Source organism: Scophthalmus maximus, chromosome 20 (genome assembly GCF_022379125.1).
Source record: "Scophthalmus maximus strain ysfricsl-2021 chromosome 20, ASM2237912v1, whole genome shotgun sequence".
In the NCBI taxonomy this organism is placed as follows: Eukaryota; Metazoa; Chordata; class Actinopteri; order Pleuronectiformes; family Scophthalmidae; genus Scophthalmus; species Scophthalmus maximus.
The window spans coordinates 8,017,090-8,041,890 of NC_061534.1; the positions used below are offsets into that span (position 1 = coordinate 8,017,090).

The 24,801-nt window shown below is 41.7% G+C and overlaps 1 protein-coding gene across 1 annotated transcript; it reads left to right on the plus strand.

The window, feature by feature from the left end:
- The first annotated feature begins 2,479 nt into the window (after window positions 1–2,479).
- sppl3 (signal peptide peptidase 3) lies at window positions 2,480–23,574 on the plus strand. The gene is made up of 11 exons (XM_035608323.2): window positions 2,480–3,119; window positions 14,612–14,689; window positions 16,199–16,290; window positions 16,435–16,554; window positions 16,781–16,859; window positions 17,726–17,838; window positions 18,322–18,428; window positions 19,656–19,819; window positions 20,915–21,105; window positions 21,311–21,420; window positions 21,913–23,574. The coding sequence occupies exons 1-11, from the start codon at window positions 3,094–3,096 to the stop codon at window positions 21,982–21,984; spliced, it is 1,152 nt and encodes a 383-aa protein (XP_035464216.1). The 5' UTR covers window positions 2,480–3,093; the 3' UTR covers window positions 21,985–23,574.
- Window positions 23,575–24,801: the final 1,227 nt, after the last annotated feature.

Here is a 24,801-nt window from a genome sequence, read left to right on the forward strand (position 1 = left end):
TAAACTTTTCTCTAACCATTTGGGTCAGATGATGAATGTCTGGGCTAAATATCATTGAAATCCATTTAACATTTATCAAGAAATGAACCACAAATGTCAACTCTCTGGTGTCGCAAGAACAAAGGTTGAGAGATCTCTGAAATCAGAAGGATCATGAATAGCTGTTCAAAATTTGTGCAATTGCATGTAGAGATATTTCACTGGATATCTTTATTTATTTACAGTATTTATTTATTTTTTACCTAGTGCCACTATATGAAAAGTCAGAGGACCAACAAAGTAATTTGATTAATTCTCTGGACACAATGGTTAAAAAAATTCATGGCAATCCATCCCAGACTTGTTGAAACGTTTCACTACAAACCCACAATGTCAACATCCTGGCGGCACTAGAGGAAACGTAAGGTTTCACAATAATCTGTGGACTTTTCCTCTGCAGATATGAATGACAAAAAGTGGCAAAAGTTCCTGTAAATCCATCCAGTTGTTGTTCAAATATTCAGTCTGGACTGGAAGTTTGAAACCAACAGACTGGCACTGCCATTCCTAGAGTCAAGCTGCTGATGTCGCTCATAAGATTTGACTGTTGTTTGCTCTGTTCAACACTTTTATCAATCCTGGGAGAGCTCCAAAGGTAAAGCTTCCCAAACCGGTAAAACCGGGATATGCAAAGAGACCTTTTTCACAGCAGACATGTTGTCATAGTAAGAAAAGCACATGTGCTGCAAACATTAACAATGGCTCTGTTCAGTTCAAGCTTCCCACTAAGACATGGGAGTGTGACAGGGAGCCAGCATACACAACATCAGGACCCTGGAACTGAAGCTGCATCACTCATTCTGTTGTTTACAACTATGCTTTTCTTAATATGACATGTCAAAATGTCTGCTGTGAAAATGGACTAGAGAAGAAGTGGGTTTCATCGCTCACTCTAGCATGTTTAGCGATCAAAGAAAATTTTGATGACAAGACTAATGAGAGCCCTACTCTGTTTGACTAATAGTTGCCTGGCAACGTTTGTTAAGCTTTCAATACATCATCTGAAAAATCCTGACTGCAGTAATGTTGATTTTTACCAAACGCAGGTAACAATCTCTAAAAATCCTGTAACAAACAGTAGCAACTCAGCTTCAGGCCCGACTACATAGCAAAAACCTTTTTGGGTCATTTCAGTGTAGTTTCTGACCAAAACAAAGCACAGAAACAACACTTGTCATGTTACAAATGATCTCCTTTAGGCATCAGATATGGGCCTTCTCACCATCATCGTGCTCCTTGACCTCAGTGCCACCTTTGACACCATTTCCCATTCAATACTAATGGAACGCCTGGCTGCTATTGGGATCAATGTCTCTGCGCTATTCAGGTTCACACCCACAGTATCGATCTGAAATCAAAGAGTTTGTACCGGGAAAAATGCACGGTCTACACCAGCACCAGTTAAACATGGCATTCCCCAGGGTTCGGTGTTAGGGACCACTTCTATTCATTATATACATTCCTCCCCCTTGGTAACATTCTACGTCATTCATTTTTTCCAATTTCACTATTATGCTGACGACACACTACTTTTCCAGGCTTCATCCTTCCTTCAGTGAGCACAAAGTCTGATTCACTACCTAGTCACTTCCCGCATTGATCACTGTAACACCATTCCTACTGATACACCTCACATCTGTCCACTTGATTCTATTGGACTGTTCCAAATCTCAAATTAAAGCACATCTGTTTAGATCAATTTACCCAAGATAACCTCATCTTATCGTGTCTGTGCCTCTCTAATTTGATTTTACTTTAATAAAATTGTGTTTACACTTGATGTTTTGTAAATTGTCATTGCATCTCCTATCTAATTTTTATCCTTTGGCTTTACTTTTAATCATTCTTGTATTCATATATGATACGGTGTCCTTGAGTGTTTAGAAAAGGTTCCATGAAACAAAATGTATTGTTATTATTTATTGCGATTAACAATGCATGCAGCCATTTCTTAAATTACACTGATTAACCTGAATTGGCGCCACAACATTCATTTATACAGCAATCAAAACATAAATAATGTAGAAATAAAATTAGGCCTTAAATTGTTTCAAATTATTCAAACTGATTAGGTGAATGCAACACACCATAATGATTTATAGTGCACGTAGTGTATTCATGTATTAAATCAACCAATTGTACGGATAACTGCAAACCCCTATTTGTGAGAGGCCCCTGGGCACATGCACCACTCTTTCCATTCAAAATAATATACGTGCATGTGAAATAACAGATTTTCTTATAATAATTATACATTTTTAATTTGTGCACAACCTTTGGTCTTCACAACCCACGTCTTCGACATTGAGGTGGTGGAAGTTTTGAATTAGCAATTAAGAAAGATGTTTTACAATCGTATCAAATGATTCGGGCGTGGATTCAAATTGTCACAATTCACAGTGACGAAATCACATTTCACGCTCGACGTAATGCCTCGGTTCGCGTGTGTGTGACAGGCTGCAGGGGGGCGACCGTCGCGCGCGTTCTGTCAGTGCACGGAACCCTTCCAGCGCGCGTGCCACGCGTGAACCTGTACAGCGGGGCGACTGTGCGCGCTCCCGCGACTCGCCATAGAAAACAAAGCTGCGCGTCCTCCATAACAGCGAGCGGCTGCAGACTCGAGGAGCATCCGACTTCATGCTGGTCACATCGCGCTGAGCATGGATCTACAGCGGCCGGAGCATTGTTAGAGACCGGGCCCTTCGCGGCTGGGGGCGACGGCGGGACATTGGCGAAAAAAGGACGAGAATAACACCAGTGTGTCTTTCTGGGGGATTTTTTTCTTTCTTTTTTTTTCTTTCTTTCTCGGGGTGCTTTGTCTTGTCCACCTACCGACAGCGAACCGTCAGCCCCGCTCCAGTCGCAAGAAATCCAGCTAGTGGTCACTAGCTGCCGCCCGGGGATGTGTCATCATGTTGTCGCCGTGAAGTAACCGCCAGCACGACGGATTGTGAAGGACAAGCAGAAAAGAACCACCGCCGAGGTCCCCGCGGGTCGTCACCGGGACCCGCATCCGCGTGAGCCACCGTCGCAGGACCCACTGTTTTCGGCGACATGGCGGAGCAGGGCTACTCGGCTTGGTGAGTGCGCACGGGCATAGCTCCGCGGGCTAGCGCCGGCTAACGTCGGCTACTGCTACCGCCGAGTTCCATATAGGTCCCTGACACAACGAGTCACACCTCTGCTCGGCCCCTCACCGCGACTCGATCGGACACGTTCGCCGCAATGTGCACAACACTGTGTCGCTCGCCTGCGCGTTTCCCCCGGCAGCTCTGGAGGCTGCAGGCTGCTAGCTTGAGCTGGGTGTTCAGCTAGCAGCTAGCAGCTAGCAGTGCCCACCAGCTGATGCTAACGGCAGAAGGCTTCCTTCGGTCCATTCCAACGGATGCTAACGAGCCTGCTAACCCAGCTAACGACGCGATAAGCTCATGGGGGGGGCTAGCCACTTGGCGAACGGCTCCTTCTCTCGCATCGCCACCGCGTTGCTTCGTGGAAAAACAAACTGTCATATGTTTTGCACAATAAACCCGTCGTTGCGTGGCAGATTCGCGGACGTCGGCCGTGTGGCGGACATTAGTGCGAGCTAATTAAACGGCTAGCTTGTTGTTGTTGTGTTTTTTTTCTTCTCCTGCCGTCGACCCGCCGCACACAACAACAAAGGTTGTGCCGTAGAGGTAAGCTAGCTAACTGGCATCGACATGCCAGTGTCGGGGCGAGCTTGGCATCGTGACACGACCGCTTGGTATCATTCATCTCTGCAGGAGTGTGGGGGGTGGTGGTGGTGGTGGGGGGCACGAACTCCCACGGCCCGGGGCGAGGGCTGCGGTTGCATGTTGCTGTCCGCTGGAGAATCCGAGGGAGAGGATGTGATCAGTGAATTGCGTTGTCCCCATGAATGAACAGGAGCGCACTTTGTTGAGGCCTTGCTAATTACTGGAGGCTAACTGGTGCCCGGTGGACTCCAGTAACACGGTGACGGAACAACATCCTCCTGTGTTGGATCGTGAAACCAGTGGTTGGGCTTCACAGAAAATGCAGTATTCAGATCTCACGTCGGTCCTGTACGACCGACTTCATTTTCATTTGATTCAAGAGAAGAGAAGACATGCCTTCATTCGTCCCACAAGGGCGACATTTGGACATTGAAGCAGCAAAGTGGATAGAAGAATATAGGAAGTCTGAAACAGAAAATCTGAAAAAAAGCTACATAAATACTATATACAGAGCAGTAGCAATAGTTACACATGGGAAATAAATATAAATATTGCAGTTTGTTAATTGCACTTTAAGTGTACCAGTGAATTATCTTTACAATGATTGAGTCGTGTGTGTGTGTGTGTGTGTGTGTGTGTGTGAATTTCTTGAATTCTCTATTTTTTTTCTTCATATAAATTGTGTGACTTTTATCAGGATGACAGGGGGTGAAGCCTGATAAAAGCCCTTGTTGCTGTAGGAATTTATTGATCAATACAGGCTTGTATATACATTTTAAGAGCCTGATCGATGTTATCGGCCAACCGATTTGAGCCTTTAAATGTACATTTATGTTGACATTTTATGTCAAATAAATGCTTGTTATAAGTTCTATGTATTTGGTTGTATTTGTATTTTCAATTTATAGTTATTTATGATAAAGTCCACGGTTAAACTAAAATATCAAGCCTCAATAACATTTCTTTGTTATAAAAGTTTGATAATGACATTCTAGGGATCATTGACTGATTAAAATATATATATATATATATATATATATATATATATATATATATATATATATGTCTCTTGTACTATCAAATATCGATATCGGCACCACCCCAAAAATCCATATCGGTCGGGCCCTACTAACAATGCCCGTTATGACAACAAATGGATGTCGCAATTTTGTTAAAGTGTTGTCGTTTTCCTGTAGAATCACTCAACCTCCCCATGAGAAATAACGTCTGCCTAAATGGGGTTTGAGTGTGTAGTTTGTGTTTATATGCAAGCTCAGCAGAAAAATATGATTACAATTAGTGTCGACCTTTTGTGCAAGAAAAAGCCTTAATGTCACAGAGGACCTTCAGAGATGACTAATGAGTAGGCTTGAACGATCATATCATATTGCGATAATATCGCAATATGATAAAACGCAATTTTCTAACCGCAAGGGACGCAATGGCACGGGTCACATGATACGCTAGCGAGTGGAGCACTCGGTTCCAAGAGCAAGCATCAGTCACAGAACAGTCTGAAACTGATACAGCGGAGACTTTAGTATCGAAGAGGAACAGCGCGTGGGTTTTAATAAGGACGATGCTGCGGCACAGCGTCAGGTGTTGTGGAGAACACGCAGTGTGACAATGACAGTAGTGACGGACACAGAACCACACGAGAGTTGGTTGAGACTGTTACTTCGTATGAAAATGTCTCACGTGGCACCGTGAGGTGACGAACACCACGACTATTCCCTCGTTAAAGAGACAGACTGCTAACAGAGAGAGATCTCTCTCCCCTTCTCCTCTTCATCACATCTCGCTCTATCAGTGTGTGTGCGCGCTCGGTGTGCTAATTCTAATCGCAAATCAAATCGCAATTGAAATATCTGTTAGGAAAATCGCAATTCGATATTTTCCCCAAATCGTTCAGCCCTAGTCACAACCATGACACAAGATAATCTGCTATATTTTCTGTTTTGTAACAAAACAGAAAATGCCATTTTAATTTTTTTTGGCCATCATCTAGGAAAATGAGCAGCATGATTAACTCCAAACTGCATTGATCTTAAACAAAACCCATATTATCTTGAAAGCAGAAATACAAACACTCACAGAATTGTGCCATACCTCGTCCCCAATAAAGAGCAGATATGCTTTATGAGTTAAACCTTTTTTGTGAAATGCCAGTTATGTATTTCAACACTAAAACCCTTAAATTAAGTAACCACAGCAATAGGTGATATACATCCTAGTATTAGTGGCATTTTGCTACAGCAAGTCTTTGAAGACCTGTAGTGAAAGTGTGTGTACAAACTCCTGGTTTCTGTACTTGGCAGCATTTATTAGTTATAGAACTAGTTATAAAGCTACTAAATGAATGTCTGAATAAATTGCTTATAACTAAACGGTAGCCATCTCTATTTAGCCTTGTGGTAACTAACTGGCTAATGTTTAGTTTGATTGAAAGTTGACAAGTTGTAGTTTGATGCTGTTTTGAACAGCCTCACAGCAGCAGGTTGCTTTGCAGCTTGGTTTGATTCCTAACGGTATGTAAGCAGCTTTGTGTCACCATCACTCTGATGCTCTTCTGTGTGTAGACGTTTCTCCTTGTTTCACTTCCTCTGTTTGGAGCCCGTGCATGCGGTTAAAACTTTCAACCCTCAAATGCGAAACAATGTACAGTTACATTGGCATATTGGGAAAGAGCAGACCTATGCATATGTCATATAGTATTTCATCTGACTTGTCCATTCAGGCAAATACTGTGCGGCACCTCCTCTTTGTATTTTAGTCAGACAGACGCTAATCATCCTCTGCAGATGTTGGTGCCATCCTGTCAAAGCTTTTAATCTGATTTCACGTCTTTAATCATTACCCGTTAAATTTTGCCAGCACATTAAGACCCAGTGTAGACATTGTAAAATAATGTCCTCTGTTCTGTGTAATTTTTGTCATAACTTTTGCTCCAGCCATCGCTTTTTAAAAACATTTCTGCGTGTCTTTGCTTTGAGATGTTGTGCATCTCAGCTGAGAGCCTTGTCGGACAGCCACAGGGTCCAATCTGTGTTGTCTTCAGGGTAGATGTACAAGTGTGATTATGTGGCAAGTGCGCTGCACACCACAGTTTTACAATACGAGAGATGCAGGACTTTTGTAATGTGGAGCTTGAGAGGTGGTAAGAGTGACAAGCATGTCAAAAATGAAAGGTAAATACGATGTGATGTTTTATTCCCTCTGAGGAACTGCTGATACTGCCGTGCTGTCTGCAAGACCATCCCATCAATCATACACCTAATTTCGTTTCTTGTAATGGAGAAATGCTCAGAGGCATGTGCAACTAAAGAAAAACACAAGGTGACAAATTGAAACTCTTTAACTGTAACAGAGGCTAGACGACCAGGGGCCTGTACTACGAGGCAGGATTTGCGGTTATCGACGTAACATAAACTTTAACTCTGAGCTAGAATGAATGATCATGTGGAATCATGTCGCTGTTCCAGACTTTTCATGTGTCCACTCTGGTTTTAAAACAGAACTTCTAATAAACAGAGGGAGAGATTATCAGTAACTACAACTAAATACTATCTCTTTTATTAGAACAATTATCCACACACTAATCAATATTCCTCATGATCATGAATGAACAGTTCGGTCTGATGTACTTCATCACACATTAACGTCTTCTCTCCTCTGCCTCAGCAGCAGAAACTGACATCACTCAGTGTGCTAAAGCAGCAATCTATAATCACCAAATATCTCTGAAATATGCCTCTTCATAAACACTTACACCTGTGAAACAAATCAAAATCGAAATCCTGTAAATGTAAGATAACATCCATAAATGTAGGATTTCCGGTCAGATTCTTTTCACATGTGAACGTGTTTTTATGACGAATCATTTCTGAGATAAATTTGGTGATTATAGATTGCTGCTTTAGCACATTGAGTGTTAAGCCTTTTCACGTTAAGTGATTTAAGACGTCCCTCTTCATCACAGTTTGATCATCGTCAGACAAAAGGGCGAAAATATTCACTCAACAGTAAACTCGAATAAATTCCTGTGCTTATTTACATGGTATTTTTAGGATGACTTCAAATTTGAAAAAAATAATTTCCAGTGGTTCTTTTTTATTTTAGTTGTTTGATTATATTATTTTCCTTTCACTTGTACATGTCGCCTAAACCAAATCGACCTGCACGTATCAGCGTTTCTCTTCGTATCATTGCTGCGTAGTACAGGCCCCTGGGAGTAAACTGGAACTGTCGAAGGGAAATCTTTAGCCTCCTTTGTGTCTTTGCTGTGAAATTGCGACTGCTGCAAACTGTTGCAGCCACATCAATGCAGAGAGTAATCAATTGCTTTCTATAAGGAGATGTGAGTGAAAGGTCTTGTGCAGAAGTAAAGTAGCAAGTCCAATCTCTTTGTGAAAAGAAGGTAGAAAAATAGGTAAACAAAGGCGTCACCTGGCTACATGACCAAGCTGGCAGGATTTGTTTGATGTGGATCTGACACTACTTTGTTCGATTAAATAAAAAAAGGGAAAGAGAAAGGGATCATAAAGGTTGAACCCCTTTGCCAGCACGGTCTGCCATGTTGAGTATCCAATGCATAAACTGCAGCAACCACATTTATCAAACTGAAAGTCAAGAATAGCAATATGTGCAGTATTTTCCATTCTTTTACTGTAGGCTACATTTGCGAGGAAATACATTAGTCTTAAAGATTCATTTTAGACGGTAAAATGTTATGTAATGACGAATGCCTACAAGAAGATCTAACCAGCGTCTGATGGTATTTTTTACTTGACAAATGTCTAACACGGTTGATTGTTCCAAAAATAACTTAATAATTAACTTTCAGGCATTTAGTTAATGAATTGTATCCAAACAATATTTCTCAGCTCTCGATATTGTGTGGACGACTGATTCAGCCATTCCTTTTTTTTTCATGTGTGGAGGACGTTTTCTGATCCCCACAAGCAAAAGCTGAGCTTGTTGCCATAGTTCCCTGTCCTTGCCACGTCTTTTTAAGGCCAAAACCTGCTAAAACATCACTTTACTTACTTTTAACAAGTATAATGCTTCTTACTGTTATGGCTGAGGTTGTTGTGTTGTAGGTTCTGCTTTCAACCTTTATCATCTTCTCTACTGGAAAATTTGTCTCAGCTTAAGGACAGAAGCAGAGGTTATTAGCTAACGTGACGATACATTTGCAAAAAACTTTTTTTCAACAGAATTTTCTGCAATCCCATAACTAACGGACCCTTTGATAGAGACGGCAAGGTTTAGAGATAACTATGGTCCTAGTCCATAATAATTTTAGCTTTTATTTGGCCTCATTATTGAATCTATGAGAAAATGCTTCCGCAGGAAACATGGTTATTAAGCTCTAATCCTAAAATCCTATTATTCAGACTATCCACAGTACCATCTAAAACAGGCTTGACACTTCTAGACACTGACTAATCAACTAGTCATTCACACAACACACCGAGTAGCTAATGTTGAAAATGTTGACTTCTGCACATTTAAAATCAGATAGTGATATCTATTATATAAGGAGCCTTAGTGTTTGTAATGAGAATCAAAAATGACAGTATGTTATAGATGTTACAATTGCATAGGCACAATGTAGATTTCGGTATTCTCAGTTTAAAGCACACATTGACCTGGATTACCGGCATCGTGTTGCCCGTGTCCCAGCACTAATGATTATAATCTTAAGAACGTGGAAACACTGTAGACTTGGCCATCTCAAATTTTGAAGATGAGGTTTTAAGTCATGATGCTCACGTGCTACTAACATTTAGCTAAATTAACCAAATGGTTAGAAGTAGATGGTCGGTGTTACCAGCAGGTAGTAGGGACCTGTATTGTCCCTGAAATTTTCTGTAGACGTTATGCTACTTGGCAATCCTTGTGTCTCTGAGCTGAGGCATGAGCCATGTAGCCTACACCACAGACAAACCCAAACCAGGAACTCGTATGTTCTTATTCTTTTCAGCTACGTCCTATGTTAATCCCTTATCAACACTCAATAGAACAAACAGAATTAGGTGCCCCAGAGGAATGTTAACACAGAGCAGCGATGCAGGGCAGGTTTTTTCATATTTTCATGGAGGCAAAAATGTTGATCACATCTTGTTCCTGAAGGTCGTAGTCCATTACATCCATAGTATTCTGAGGGTGTGAAGGCAGATAATATTAAATGTTATGGATAAATGTTAGTGGGAGTAAGATATAATTTTTGGACACCCTTCTTATATACCCATACCCCAGATGGGCAGCATTTTCAAAAGTCTTCATTGTGGTCTGGTGACCTGGCCCTTAGTGGTCAAGTCATGCGTGCAAGCGGCTTGATGGAGGAACGGTATTGGAATTGTGTTATTGAAAACCGAGTCTGTCAGCGAACAAGGACGTCTTATGGCACTTTGGGCTGCCATCCAGCCCTCAACAGTCCGTGATTGTATTTTGTTTTTAAATGTTCCATTCATCTATCTCACCCATGTTCTACAGGCTTGTGTGCACAGAATTCAGACGAACCAGTTCGATGCTAGAATATGAATTAGGTCCTGTGGTAGATAAAACTAGCCGTCTGTCTGCGTGCAGTGTTGACAGTGTGGCAGTGACATCATTTGTGTGTGTGTGTGTGTGTGTGTGTGTGTGTGTGTGTGTGTGTGTGTGTGTGTGTGTGTGTGTGTGTGTGTGTGTGTGTGTGTGTGTGTGTGTGTGTGTGTGTGTGTGTGTGTGTGTGTGTGTGTGTGTGTGTGTGTGTGTGTGTGTGTGTGTGTGTGTGTGTGTGTGTGTGTGTGAGAGAGAGAGACAAGGTCAGTTTCTTAATTGCCGTCTTAATGCTTGAATCCAAACTGCAGTGTCAAGACATTTCACCCGTTTAGGTTGCAACCTACAAAGAAGGAACACTTTCCTGAACATGGTGTCACATGTGGACCGGCTATATTGTTCGATGTTTATTAAAGCTTGTGTCTTGGGTCGAGTATACCGGGCCCCTGTCTGTGAAGATGATGCCTGCTGAGTGGGGTTTTCAGTCATTAAGTAGGAGCCTGTATTGGACAAACAAGGCCAGGGCAGAGCTACAAAATGCAGCATTGTCCCGGTGTCCTGTTTCTACAGTGAACTACATGTTACCCCTCCCCTCCAAGACACCCTGTAGTCATTTCTGGACTACTACATTAATGAACAAGGCGGAAGATTCTTGTTTAGTTTTTTCTTTTCTTTCACCAGCATCACAATGAAACCTGTGAATTCCTGTGTCACGTTTGCACAAAAAATAATTTCAAGTCTTTTCATGCAAGGGCTGTTTGCTCTGTCAGAAGAGAGAAAAAAACGAATGCGGCCCAGAACTGAGACACATTCACTGCATGGCAGCAGAAAAGACATTTCAGTTGCAGGGCCTGATATTGAAATAATGTGAACGGATATTATCCAAATCATTTTTTTTCCGACCATACCGCAACGCATTATCTCCTAAGCCCTGTACCATGATAGTGTTTATCGGTCTTTGTGTTCGTGCTCCGTAGCCAGTGTTTTCTATATGGTCATTGAAATTTTCCTTGTGTGAATATTTTGTCAAAGAGCCAGACATTCAGACATGTTCTTATATCACAAAAGATATTGCATTGAATTTGGGCTGCACCTGTTATACTCGAGCTTTGCTAGCATTGCCAACTCAAACTGACACAAAGCCTGCATAATACAGAATGTTGCAGAGGAAACCCATTTATATTCCCTGTATGTCGCCTCACAATAACAGAGTAAGGATTGCGTCGCTGGCTACGGCTAAAGTGGGAGACATTCTTTGCTTTGGAAAAGATGACCCAGGGTCCATTTAATAAGTGAAATAGTGGCAAAAATACAAGAAACTTTTACTGATGTTGCATTAACTCAATCGTAACACATATCCTGTTAAGTGTCACTCAGGGGGTACATGTGCCGGTCAGCTTGTGATTATTCTTCATCTTTGCTGATGTTGTTCTCCTGTGTGGAGCATCTGTCATTGTGGTTTTTCAGACTTCCTCTCTGCCACTTTGCCACTTTTTATATACCAGTGCTGTTACCTTCATCAATGTTTTTCATTTACTGTTCTTCAGATACTTAACACTCACTCCTTAACTCCACAGTGAGCAGTAAATTCAGCAATTCAACATTTTATTGAATGTACTTTATACTTATAACAAACAAATATTTGTGAAAATCCCATTAGTTGGCATTTTTTTGTTCTGAGTTTGACATTCTGGGCTGCAGTTTCTTGTTCCTTATTGGCTGACATATTCATCAATACTGATTCTATACTGCATCACGACCGGTTATATAAGTCTAACTCACTATCATGATAAATCAGCATCAACATTTTTGTGCATTGACTGACAGGTGCAGGATTACACCAGTGTAATTTGCCATATGACCCAGTTTCAGAAATGGCCCATTATTGTGATTCTACCACTGTTAAACAATCCGTTATCTCTACCCTAAACCGTTTGTCCGGCCCTGGTCATGTTCATTTGTTTGTGGAGTTGTCACGTCATTTCCTGCAGATTTTGACCCCATAGTCTCCTTTGTTTAAACTCTATTTTCAGATGGACCGGTGGTGATGACATTGTTGGGGGCCATAGGTTTTGTTTTTTAGCATGCCGAACCCGTGGCTTGAGACTTTGACAGGAGAGAGAGACGGGTCAGGGTTGGGGTCGAAACAGGAACCTTTCACCTGAAGTCAGCTCTTCACAATGCCAGTCTCGTCTTAACCTCAGAAAGAGGACCTGCATTTTAAGTGTGCATGCCAAGTCTACGCTGTATCAAGGCCACAGATCATTGATATGGGAACAATTTGGTGCTTAGGCAAAGCATTAGTGTGAAAACTAGCAGTCTGATTACACATTTTTCTGGGGAGAAAAACTGCAATATTTCTTTATGCGAAAATTAGGAGATTAATTAGTTGTGTAATCTTTGTTTGAGCAGAACATGAAGGAGTGGGATGAGTGTAGCTCTTAAGCCGTTCTCATCCTTCATCAAGACAGTGCTCAACATTATCAAACTGAAGAGTTTGGAATAGAAACCCTGTGGACAAGCATCATGTTGTCCTTCATCAGGTTTTCCTGATTGTGTGTAGTCTGTCTCAAAAAAAACAAAAAAACAAAAATGTGCTTGGCTATTTTATTTTTGAATTAAAGAGGGAAAACTCAAACCTGACTAAAAGTGTATGACAAATTGTATTTTTTAAGGTTTATTCAAATATATACTGAAAGTAAGTAGCTTAGCATTTCAAAACAAAAAACAGGGTATAGGCGATGAACAACAATTACAAGTACAAGGTGAGCTGCACACGAGTTTTTTAAAGCTCATTTTCTAACTATGAGTGATTCATATACACCCAAATCAAATCAGTAGATCTAATAAAAATTTGGAAGAAACATAAAATCAAAACTGACTTAACCTCACTGCTGTTGTGAACAGAGACCCCCTTCCTTTCCTTTTTTCCCCCTTCAGTTCCCAATGTCCCCAGGACTGTATGGATCCCATTCGCCTCATTGAATGTCATAATCAATAACCTTTGATTTTGTTTTTTAACTCAAGGAAATTTGCAATTCTTATTTTGCTATCAAATTGCCTCACTCTCCTTCCTCTGCTACTTTGCTGCGTGTAATTACAAGGCCCAGTGCTCTAGGGGAAACAGAATATGTTAATATAAGCTGTGTGTGACAGTTTTATGTAGTACGATGTGTCTTTGTGCAGTGATACAACATGCATTCAATATATTTTCACGTTGTATTAAATGTTCTCTTCGGAGATTTCTCAGCATCTTAAACAAGAGTGCAGTGATCATAGTCCCAACAGTTTAACTCAACTGACCCGTGGCACAGGTCCGTCTGGACCTACGCGTACATTTTCCGTTCACAGTATTTTTGCCCGTCTACTTCGGAGGCTGTGGGAAATGCGACTTGTGTGGTGGTGATGTAATCGCCACAAGCATGAGTGAGATTGTCTGAATGCAGAATCTGAAAAGATTGACTGAAATTACAGTTGCATACTTGTCTCCATTTTTGTTATTTTCCCCTGCATATGGTGGTTTGTGCAACCACAACGCATTGTGATGTCAGACCGATGGTTGGTATGTGTATATGGGTGTGCACTCCTCAGCTGAAATGATTATAGAGCAAGATCCAGTAGAGAAACCACCTTTATTCCTAGAGCAAAGGACACATGCACAATTCACTACAGTTATACAAGTCCAAGTAGGGAATTGTCCGCCCCTGCTCACGAAGTATTCAAGTTTTCTGTGTTTGAAGTCGCTGTAGACCCTCTGAAAGTAGTTAATTACTGTACAAAATATGTACAGTCTGTTTAACTAAAATAGTGTGTCCCTTTTGAAAAAGGTTAAAAGGTCTACTCATTAAGTAACACATTTTTTATATTGAAAATTTTAAATATGATCAGTCCATCAGACAGCTTGATGTCTTATCACATCAGTAGGGGACGGACATAGTCAGTGATTTCACTTACCTCAGCATGTGATGAATGAACAATGTGGTCAAATATTTAACAGTTGTGGTAAAAGTCCACTCACCAGCTTTGGTGCGACCTGAAGTGTGTAAAATATATTTCTGTCAAACAAAAAGTAGAAGCAGAGGATTAGCAAGGACTTGAAATCAGGAGTATTTTGTGAAAATCTTATTTGTACTTTGTTGTTGTTGTTTACTTGTCTACTACAGCAGAAGTTTTCACTGTTAATCTGTGTCTGTGTCTTGTTGACAGTTTTTTTTGTTTAGTGGCAAAATCACTACTTTTGTCTTCAGCATTGAACACATGGTGACGCGTTTTGTTCTGTTCACTGAATCTCACCTTTGTATCTCTCTCCCCCTCAGGGCGTACTCCCTAGTTGACTCCAGCCAGGTGTCCACCTTCCTCATCTCCATCCTTCTCATCGTCTATGGCAGCTTTAGGTGAGAATCAACACATGAACAATCACTTCACCTGTCAACAGGCTGGTGGAGGATGTCTTTCACACCATGTCTTGTTTCCCCACATGAGCTAAACCTTGTTTTCGTTTGTCATATCTGGCGCTCGAGTCTTTTTTGGGTCATCTTTAAAAATTTATTCCTGATGCCTAACTTTCTCAACATGGTGCTAACGCAGTTGTTGTAAATTGTAAGTCTGTCTCATTATTATTAACATCTAGTAAGATTGTACATCATAATGTAAACGCTTTCCTAAAAAAATCTTATCAGCCCTGAGTTGACGGCAGGTCTGTGGCAGACACTACTTGCCAGTTGAAATGACACGCTGGTTCACCTGAACTACAGAGCAGACACACTTTATATACTTTATGTGAGTAAATAAATTCCGTGTTATAGAGAACATTTATAGTCAAAATAAAAAGTTGTTCACCTGATAAGCAATCAAACTGCTGTATCTAATTTGATGATGTTAGCGCTGCGAACTGATTTTGTTTGGCTGTATATTTCAACCCCTGACTAGTCCAAGTTTAAACCGTGTTTCAATATATATATATATTTCAGTGTGTAGAAGAACATACGTCAAGCATTTGACTTGAATAATATCATATTTATATATATATATTAAATATATAAGTTATTTTGCGATAATTATCTTTATGGTTTTATCGCCCAGCCCTAATATGTGTGTGTGTGTGTGTGTGTGTGTGTGTGTGTGTGTGTGTGTGTGTGTGTGTGTGTGTGTGTGTGTGTGTGTGTGTGTGTGTGTGTGTGTGTGTGTGTGTGTGTGTGTGTGTGTGTGTGTGTGTGTGTGTGTGTGTGTGTGTGTGTGTGTGTGTGTGTGTGTGTGTGTGTATGTTTTAATGTAACCTCCCAAAGAAAAACTGACTCATCTTCCATTGACATAGATATTTATATGCAATAAGAGTCATAGGCTCTGGCTGCATTCAGACATGCACCGAAGACCATACATTTTCCTGGACTTCTCCATAGGGCTTGTACTGTATGTGAGAATGCAAATTTTCACGGATGTTGCTCCAGACGTTCTCCCGAGTCTCTCCTGCCAGCCCCCGATTATAATCTCCGGAGAAATGTTCGAGTGATGAACCCATGTGAGAATACAGCAAGAGAATCTCCGGAGAATCCACAGGGAGCGAGTGGGCGTGTTGACGACTGTCAACAAAAACGTTGCTTTCGAGTTATCGGAGCCACCTGCCGCTCTACCCAGACGCCGCGGAATGCTCCGGACAATCCCCTATTGAGTTCGTCGTATGTGAACGGCAAACTACGGAGAATGTCCGGAGGCAATTCTGCGGACATTCTCCGGAGATCATGTCTGAAAACAGCTTCTGATTTACCCACTGTACAAGATCTGACATACAGCCCTCTAACTCCTGTTAGCAGTCTACATACTTTTGAGGTTTTTCATTACTGAGGCTCGAGTCCAAACACACTCTCTCTTGCTCTCTTCCCTCTCCTTCTCCCTCCTGACCGCAGGTCATTAAACATGGATTGTGAGAACCAGGAGAAGGATAAGGATGGTAACCCCACGACAACAGGGGCTTTCAACAACGGCAGCACAAACAACAGTGAGTGTTACATACAAGCCGGGCCTGAAATACACAGACATGTTTTCTTGGATTTACAAGTAATCACTCATGATTAGTTGGCTGTTCTGCCTGTGGCCACTTTTATTTTAATCCCTCTACCTTCACTTGTTTGTTTTTTGTCAGGTATTCAGACTATAGACTCCACACAGGCGCTGTTCCTGCCCATAGGAGCCTCCGTGTCTCTGCTAGTCATGTTTTTCTTCTTTGACTCGGTACAGGTGGTCTTCACCATCTGCACTGCAGGTAACTACTGCTCTTGAACACGACACCACACAAGAAATTCAGAGCTGTAGAATTAACTGTTCACGTTTTCTGTTCGGTAGTTACACGAAGGCTTCTTCTCTGTGCTGATTATTGAAACTGTACAGACCATTAACTGCCCCATTGCGCCGATGGAGAACCACTGGAACAGGTGGTCTAGGTGTTTTAGGCCTTTGGTCTCACTGCTGTGCTTTGTTCTTCCCCACAGTTCTCGCAACAATCGCATTTGCATTCCTTTTGTTGCCAATGTGCCAGTATCTGACCAGGCCCTGCTCCCCACAGAATAAGTAAGACAATCCTGTGTCTTTTAAATTGAGTTTGTTTTTGCACAAACTGCCCCATGCAGTTTCATGTGTCTCTTACAAAATGTTCTTAAAGCTCTTTGATTCTGCCTATCAGTGTATCAGTGTCTCCTCAATTGTGAAACAACAGTACATCTCTTTTGAAATGCTGTTACATCATATCTTTAGAATAAAAAATGTCTGCGAGACTTAGTAAGTAAAAACTGTAACAATTGTCTTTTTGCTTAATGTATACAAATGATTTATAACGACCTTTGGACCCGGGTCTCTGGAAGTTTGAGCTCTGTCTGCCTCAAGCCCCAGCGAAGCACAAAGAGCCAACAGCACAACCCACCTACTCAATAACCAACATGAACACCCCCTCTCTGGTTACAGATTCAGAGCCTCTGATCGGGTTTCAGTGAACCTTTGTCTGCGTTCACAGGCCCAGCAATAACCTCACTCCCTACCCAAAACTCTTCAGTTTGTTGTCATTACACAGGTTTTATTTTGTGTGTTCATCGATAACACACCTCAGACGTCCCGTCATTTCAGATGTCTTTTTATTCAGATAAAATCCATGTGAGAATAAAGATATTGTCATTGACAGAAAGCAGTGTAACCCAATTGCAATCCACCTAGTTTAGGTTTACTGGAAAGTCACGGGGTTGTCCCACTTCAGTCCAGAAGGTGGTGCTAAATTACCTGAAGCGCATGGCTGAATCTTTTTTCCCCTTTTTCTTATGAAACTAACGTTTTATCGTCCAACTAGGCTCTTACTCACTCCACTGTGGTCAAATACAACAGCCTGTAAATGTTTTCTGGTCTCACTTTTTTGTTTCTGACAATGGTTTGTTTCTTATTCGTTGCAGGATTTCGTTTGGCTGCTGTGGCCGTTTCACTCTGGCCGAGCTCCTGTCCTTCTCCCTCTCCGTTTTGTTGGTGCTCATCTGGGTGCTGACTGGACACTGGCTTCTAATGGACGGTGCGTCGCCTCGTCGTGACTCTGGAACAAAAACTTTGTTTCAAGAATAGGCACCGTGGAACTGTGGGATGTTGTTGAATGGACGTTTAGTTGAACTGCAGTCAACAGTTTCGTACAGTTTTATAGTATCAGCGCAGACTCTTCTCAGGCTCACGCTGCACTGTGGGTGTGTTTGGGTGTTTGCAATTGTTTTATGTGACCCAGGTGACTACAAAAATGCGTCATACTGTAGCTTTATTGACACAAACATTCCATAGTTGAAAGCCTTGACATGCCCCATGTTTCATCTCAGGTCGTATCAGGCCATAACTCATGCACCAAAAAGTGAAGTGGAACACGGGCAGAATGACGCGTCTAATTAGGGCTGCATTCACAGTAATTAACATAGCTTAGATAAACTTGATAAACTTGCTCCCTTGTTCTTCTCTCACCAAGTTCCTGCTAAAATGTGGAATTTCGTTTTTGTTTTTTTCCTCTCCTCAGCTTTAGCCATGGGCTTGTGTGTCGCCATGATAGCCTTCGTGCGGCTACCCAGTCTGAAGGTGTCTTGCCTGCTTCTGTCAGGACTGCTCATCTATGATGTGTTCTGGGTAAGAAATTTCACCTGCGTCACACTCAAGCCACAGCCACGAGTTACAGCAAACACATGAAATCAAATCAACTCATAAATAATAGAATTTGGTTATGATTGGGCTAATGAAAGCCCTGCTTTCATTCTCAACACCGTTGAACAACATGTTTGGAATACTCGAGGTGGGTAGGAGTGCTGTGATTGCCGCCACAGTGACTGAAAAATATACAGAAGGAGTTATATTCAGATACTCAACCTTCACAAATAGAACATTCAAGGAAACTAACCAGAAGAATTCTTAACAGGAAGGTGAAACTGTCTCCTCAAGTCAAAACTATAGAACAGACATAGAAAACTAAAAACCTTAAGTGTGGTCGTCTTTATCTGGCAGTGTTGGATTTACATGTGGTTTATCAGCCACTATTGAACGTCACTGTTTTGAATCAGTGCCTGCACTGAGCAGCAACCACAAACACAATGGCCACTTAATGTAAAAAAAAAAAAAAAAAAAAAGTGTCACCAAAGTCGAGAAGAATCCGTATCTGTTGAATGATCATTTTGATATGAGGGTGTGAGTCAGTCATCAGCCACCGAGCAACCGAGATTTCAGGATTTTCTTTGAGTAGTTTAAAAACGGCAGGGTGCATTTTCCCGTTTTAATCAAACAACTGAGCCTAAATAATCAGTTTAGATTTCAGATCAATTGAGATTAGTAAAACTCAGGGGGATTAAGAGCAGCTCACTGCAGCTTTAGATATATTTTCAATTCCATTTGTATAATTGTACAATTTTAGTTGCAGCGTTATCTCCCAGAAAGGAATAAAGATGAGGAACAGCATCACTCATGTAGAAATGACACATTTAACATTCAAACGGAGGACAAAATGTGAAGGTGTTGTTCTGCCACCGAATGCTCACATATTCAGGCTCTGAGCAACCTGCCAGCATCACTGGCCTGAACCTTACTCCCCCATCAACACTGACTATTTATGCTGGCAATAATGTCATAATAAACAAACATTAGATTCATTAGATGAATTAATCTCTGGTCTTCATTTTTCTGATTGCGGAGCATTTCCCAAGAACACGAGTCATCCACTTGAATATGAATCAGATACACAAATCACATCGGCAAATTGCCGCAGCAAAACATTTTTTAATCAAGATCTGAAACTGTCACAGGTAAATTAAATTGGTTGCAGCTTCTCAAAGGCGGTGATTTCCCTTGCTCTCGTTTCCCTCCCAGGTTTTCTTCTCAGCCTACATCTTCAATAGTAATGTGATGGTCAAAGTTGCGACCCAGCCTGCTGAAAACCCCATAGATGTTCTGTCCAGGAAGCTCCACCTGGGGCCGGGGATGGGCCGCGACGTCCCTCGCCTCTCGCTACCGGGCAAACTGGTCTTTCCCAGGTAAGACTGATTGTAACCAGGGGGAGGAAAAGTAGTTGGGTGGGTATCGTTTTGAAATGTATTGATTCCGATTCTGCTTATCAATTGCGGATCTTATCCATTAAGATTTTCAGTTTCCCCCCAAATAAGGGGTAAAATGCCTAGATAACAAAGATATCTCATCTCTGTCTATTTCAAAGCATCTTTCCACTTAAAAAAAATAATACACAAATACACAGAAAGCCCAAATCTCCCAGTTTTCCACTAGCACTTAAACGCAGCATATGTTTTGTGAACCTTTCTGGGGCTGATGGTGGAAAAAGAGTCTCAAAACTCCACAGATGTTTTTAGACATTTGTACTCACACAATGAAAGAATGAGCATTATTACATCCGTGAAGTTGAAGTTTAAAATCTGGACATAAAATATTAATATTTATTCAGTTTGTGATATTTGTGTATGGATTTGAACACGCATTTGTCAGTAACACACAAATCATTGTACGCATTTGTAACTCTTATCTTTAGCTTTTAGATTATGTGATACACATCTGTGACTACTATGAGACTTATTCCCTCCATACTTTGTCTCATGTGATAATAAATGTAATAGTTTTTGGGCTGTAATTTGGACACATCAAGACATTTGGAGTTGAAGATTCTGGCCTCAGGGAACCCAAAGTCTTGTCAGACACTTCTCAGTCTTGTTTTTTATAACTTTTAATTTTTTCATAAATCAAACAAGTATGATGGTCAGTTGCAGCCTCAGTTTTTATTAACATCATCAAACTACAGCTGAAGATGACACTTTACATGTGGTCACTGTTCATTTTGTGATCAGTTTTCTTTTATGGAGTGGACTTTTCTGTGGCGCCACCTTGAGGCCAGACATTTTGTGCCTGGCCAGTGTTAAGAAGAAAAGAGTCCCAAATTGCCTTCATTTGAAAATGTCATTCATAACCTCATGATACCGTGACTATAGACGTCTGTCGGCCTCAGATATCAGAAAGAAGCGATGGAACACATGATGATCCACATGGGATGTGAGGTTACTCGTGTTGTACAGCCAACGTGATCACATTCAAAACCTCTTTCCCTTTTTTCTCCGTCCACGCAGTTCCACAGGAAGTCACTTCTCAATGCTGGGAATAGGAGACATCGTGATGCCAGGGCTGCTGTTATGTTTCGTCCTGCGATATGATAACTATAAGAAGCAAGCGTCAGGGGAAGTCCCGGGGCCTGGTAACATGCCCGGACGCATGCAGCGCGTCTCCTATTTCCACTGCACTCTCATCGGATACTTTGTGGGTAAGCAAGCAATCGATGCACGGCTGGATGTAGAAAGGTCGAGGGGGGTTATTGTTTCCATGGCGGTTGTGTTTTGTGGAGGTGATGGTTTTATTACACGGTATAATCTTGGTCTTTGAGGTGGAGTTTATTTCTGTGCTAGTTTCTTTTTAGCACAGATTAATTTTTATTGATCATGAGATTGATTGTTTGACTCTGTCTTCAGGTCTGCTGACCGCCACTGTGGCCTCCAGGATCCATCGTGCTGCTCAGCCCGCTCTGCTTTACCTGGTGCCCTTCACCCTGCTGCCTCTGCTCACCATGGCCTACCTGAAGGTACGTGGTGAGAGCGGGACAGTGACCGTCAATTGCACTTTTTTTTTTTTTTATTAGACAGTTTTACATTATTTGCTTCAAAAGTGAAACGTGTGGTAAATATTCCATACGGACTGATGGGATTTTTTGGTTGAAATAGTGATTGTAAATTGTGAAATTAAAAGAAACAGCAGATGAATTATCCGGTGCATTATCAGCAACAAATATTTGATTAACGGAGCCAAAAGAAATGTTGCCCATACTCATCTAGAAAGTGATAAAACGCACATGTCACGATTTAGCCTAATGCCTCGTTTGTTTTTAGTTCAGACAGTAGAGTCACTACTTCACTTTTCTGATGAATAGTGATTTCCGGGAATTTTAGAAAGCTAATAAAGGTTGTGGCAAGTACAATGAAAGTAATAAGTATCTGTGTGGGGCGATAATCCTCAGTTCACTTGTATCGGGGAAACATCCGAGACTTGTGTTTGAAACGGCGTCTGTGGTCCACAGGGGGATTTGCGGCGCATGTGGTCCGAGCCCTTCCACACCAAGGCCACTAGCTCCCGCTTCCTGGAGGTATGATGCACCCTGGGATGAACGACCAGCGGCGGGGAGGACTGCGCAATCCTTTCTCTTGATCAGAGGGAAGGAGAGAGAGAGAGAGGGAGAGAGGGTACACGCACAGTGAGGCCACGTTGTCATCACTTGTTCATGCTTTCCGCCAATCTTCTGTGAAAACCCTCAGAAGGACACCAGTGAGTGGATCACAACGCCCCGACACAACTCATCTTTGGTCCCCGCATCCTCCCCGTTTCATCGCCGCTTCCTCTTTTCTGTTTATTTCCTCTTCACATCCTGCCCGGTGCTGTTTTTGTCCTGCCCCCCCCCCCCCTTTGCCCCTTTTTTTCCTCTTCTGTAGTTGGTCTCTTGCTCCGCCTCCTTCCCATGGTGGCCCGCTCCATTCGAACGATCTCTTTTCTCTCTCTCCTTCTTTCCCTGCATCTTTAATTTCCTTTGCATCTGTTTGTCGGCGACTCAGATGAACTCGAGGGCCAGACCTCTCTCCCCCTTTTTGTGGACTTACAGTTGTGAGACATGGCTGGGGTTTATATATATTTTTTTAGCATTGTCGTGGTCATTATTATTATTATTAATATTATTATTATTATGGAACGATTTACACAAACGTTGAAGAGGCAGAGTGTTGCAGTGGCACAGGACAGTGCTCGGGAGCAGCGACAGTAAAGGAGAAGTCTTCCCCCTCTATCCGTCTCCCTCATGCCCCCCCCCCCCCCCCCCCCCCAGGCTTTCTTCATCTGTTCTCTTCGTCAGCCCTCAACAATGGCTTCCCCCGACGGTGTGAGCCTCGCCCTCCTCCTCCTCTCTGTTCATCTGCTGTCCCCCGCCCTCCCAGATAACTATGTATTTTAGTTAATAAAGTTTTATTCTTGGCATATACAGAAATTATGCATTATAAATTCTAAAGCTGCCCCCGGTGTTTGAGGGGCTGCTCTTATTTGTATATATGTGTACACATGTATTTGCGGTATCATGAGTTTGTATTTGTGATCGGGAGCATGTTGCGTAGAGGAGGAAACTGACGCCGGGCCAACAGCAACGTTTTGGTAAAAGTTTTGGCTGCCAGTCGAGTCGACCTGTGAACAATCGTCATTCGGACGTTGTTTTTCCAAAGTTCGTTGGCTTGTGTGATAGAAACGTAGCTGATGGTCTCTTTGGAAGAAAAACAAAAACAAAAAAAATCTTCATCAGTGGCTGGTTGAAGATAGTTAGTTTCCTGCTCTAGTGTTAAAGTGTGAATGTGTGTGTGTCTCTGTGTGTGTGTGTGGGTGGAAGAGAGAGAGAAACGGATGTGCGAGCGTTTGTTTTACTTGGTTTTTAATTTGAAATCATAACTTGTTAAACATGGCGGCAATAGTCAGGTTTCCAGTGAGCTGGGCGCGTTGCATCACACTGTCAACAACACACGACATGTCCAATGGAAACAGTTTGTGTTTCATCTTGTAAAGATTTACTGAACTTATTCCCAACAGGGGTCCTTTTTATTTTTTATGAGTCTTTTTGCAGACGGGTGAAAATGTAAACTGTTTTTTTTTCTCACGTTTTTTTTTCTATGTAAATTGTTCCCCCCCCAATAAATGAATGTTGAATTACTTTTAAAGTATACTATATTACTTTTCATCACAGAACTTCACTGTGCATCTCGCTGGGTTTTTGTACTGAATTTCTGTTGTGCACATCCGAAATTCACACGTTTAAGGTCACGGAAACACTAAACGCATCTTATGTCAGCTTTTACAAGTCTTCAAATGTCTGAGCATGATTATATCACCTTTTTATATATTTTGACAAAAGAGAAGCACATTTCATCTGAACTTTGTAAATGTCAGCGTTTCACCTCAGTCGATGAAGACCTGACTATTGTGAAAGTTTGGACTCGAAGCCTGGAGATGAGGGTCAGAGGGATATGAAGACGTACTGTGGTCGGAATCCATATGTATTTACAAATACTTCAAAAAATATATGTGTGTGTGTGTGTCTGTGTGTGTGCTTGCGAGCCTGATCAGATAACATCTTTGAGTCTGTTTGGACCTCGGGAAGAGAGAAAATCAGTTGAGCCCTTCAGAAATCAAAAACAAGAACTAGAAAATAAATCTAACCCATAGGATGTTTTTTTTAATTTCACCATTTTGGACCAGACAGTCTTACATTTTTTAAATTTTTTTGCCCCTCCACTGTTTTGTGGTGCTTGTCAGTTAATATCTACTGTATACTGGAAAAAGTGCGATAAGGCACATGGCAGAGATGTATGGACGATGCAATTTGCTGTTTTGGGGGGTTCTTTTCTTTCTTTTTTTTCTTAAACTTTTTCTATTACCTGGCCGTGCATGTGGCATGTACAGTGTATCAATTCTTAGACTGCGTTGGCGGGAGCTTCTGCAGTTTTGAGTCTCTGCTGGCCAACGAACGAGGCACCGGACCTGCGAGTGTGCGTCAGCGGGCGGGACGGAGGCTGCGGGTCAGAGAGAGACTGCGATTGTTCAGCTCTGACCAAGTCACAAAGGCTGAATATTCTGACCCGAGCGCCGTCGGGTCGGGACCCCTGGCCTGCCGCCCAGTGCAGTCGTCTAGTCGGACATTGTTGAACCACAAACCCCATCACCTCTTCATGGACAAGACAATATATAGATTTATATACATATATATACATATGTGTGTGTATATATACATATATAAATAACTGATGACGATCATTGTGATAACAAAAGAAGTTTTTCCTTTTTTTTTTTATAGAAAATTGATTTCTTTTTACCCCCTTGTTTTTTTCTTTCTTTTTTTTCTTTAGTGCTTTAGTTGTTTTTTTTGTTTTTTATTTGACTT

Bases quoted from the DNA above. Each gene is read 5' to 3' on its own strand.
- sppl3 (XM_035608323.2), top strand. From the start codon at position 3,094: ATGGCGGAGCAGGGCTACTCGGCTTG. The intron at 17,839-18,321 runs GTGCGTCGCCTC...TCCTCTCCTCAG, and splicing joins ACACTGGCTTCTAATGGACG to CTTTAGCCATGGGCTTGTGT. The intron at 18,429-19,655 runs GTAAGAAATTTC...TTTCCCTCCCAG, and splicing joins TCATCTATGATGTGTTCTGG to GTTTTCTTCTCAGCCTACAT.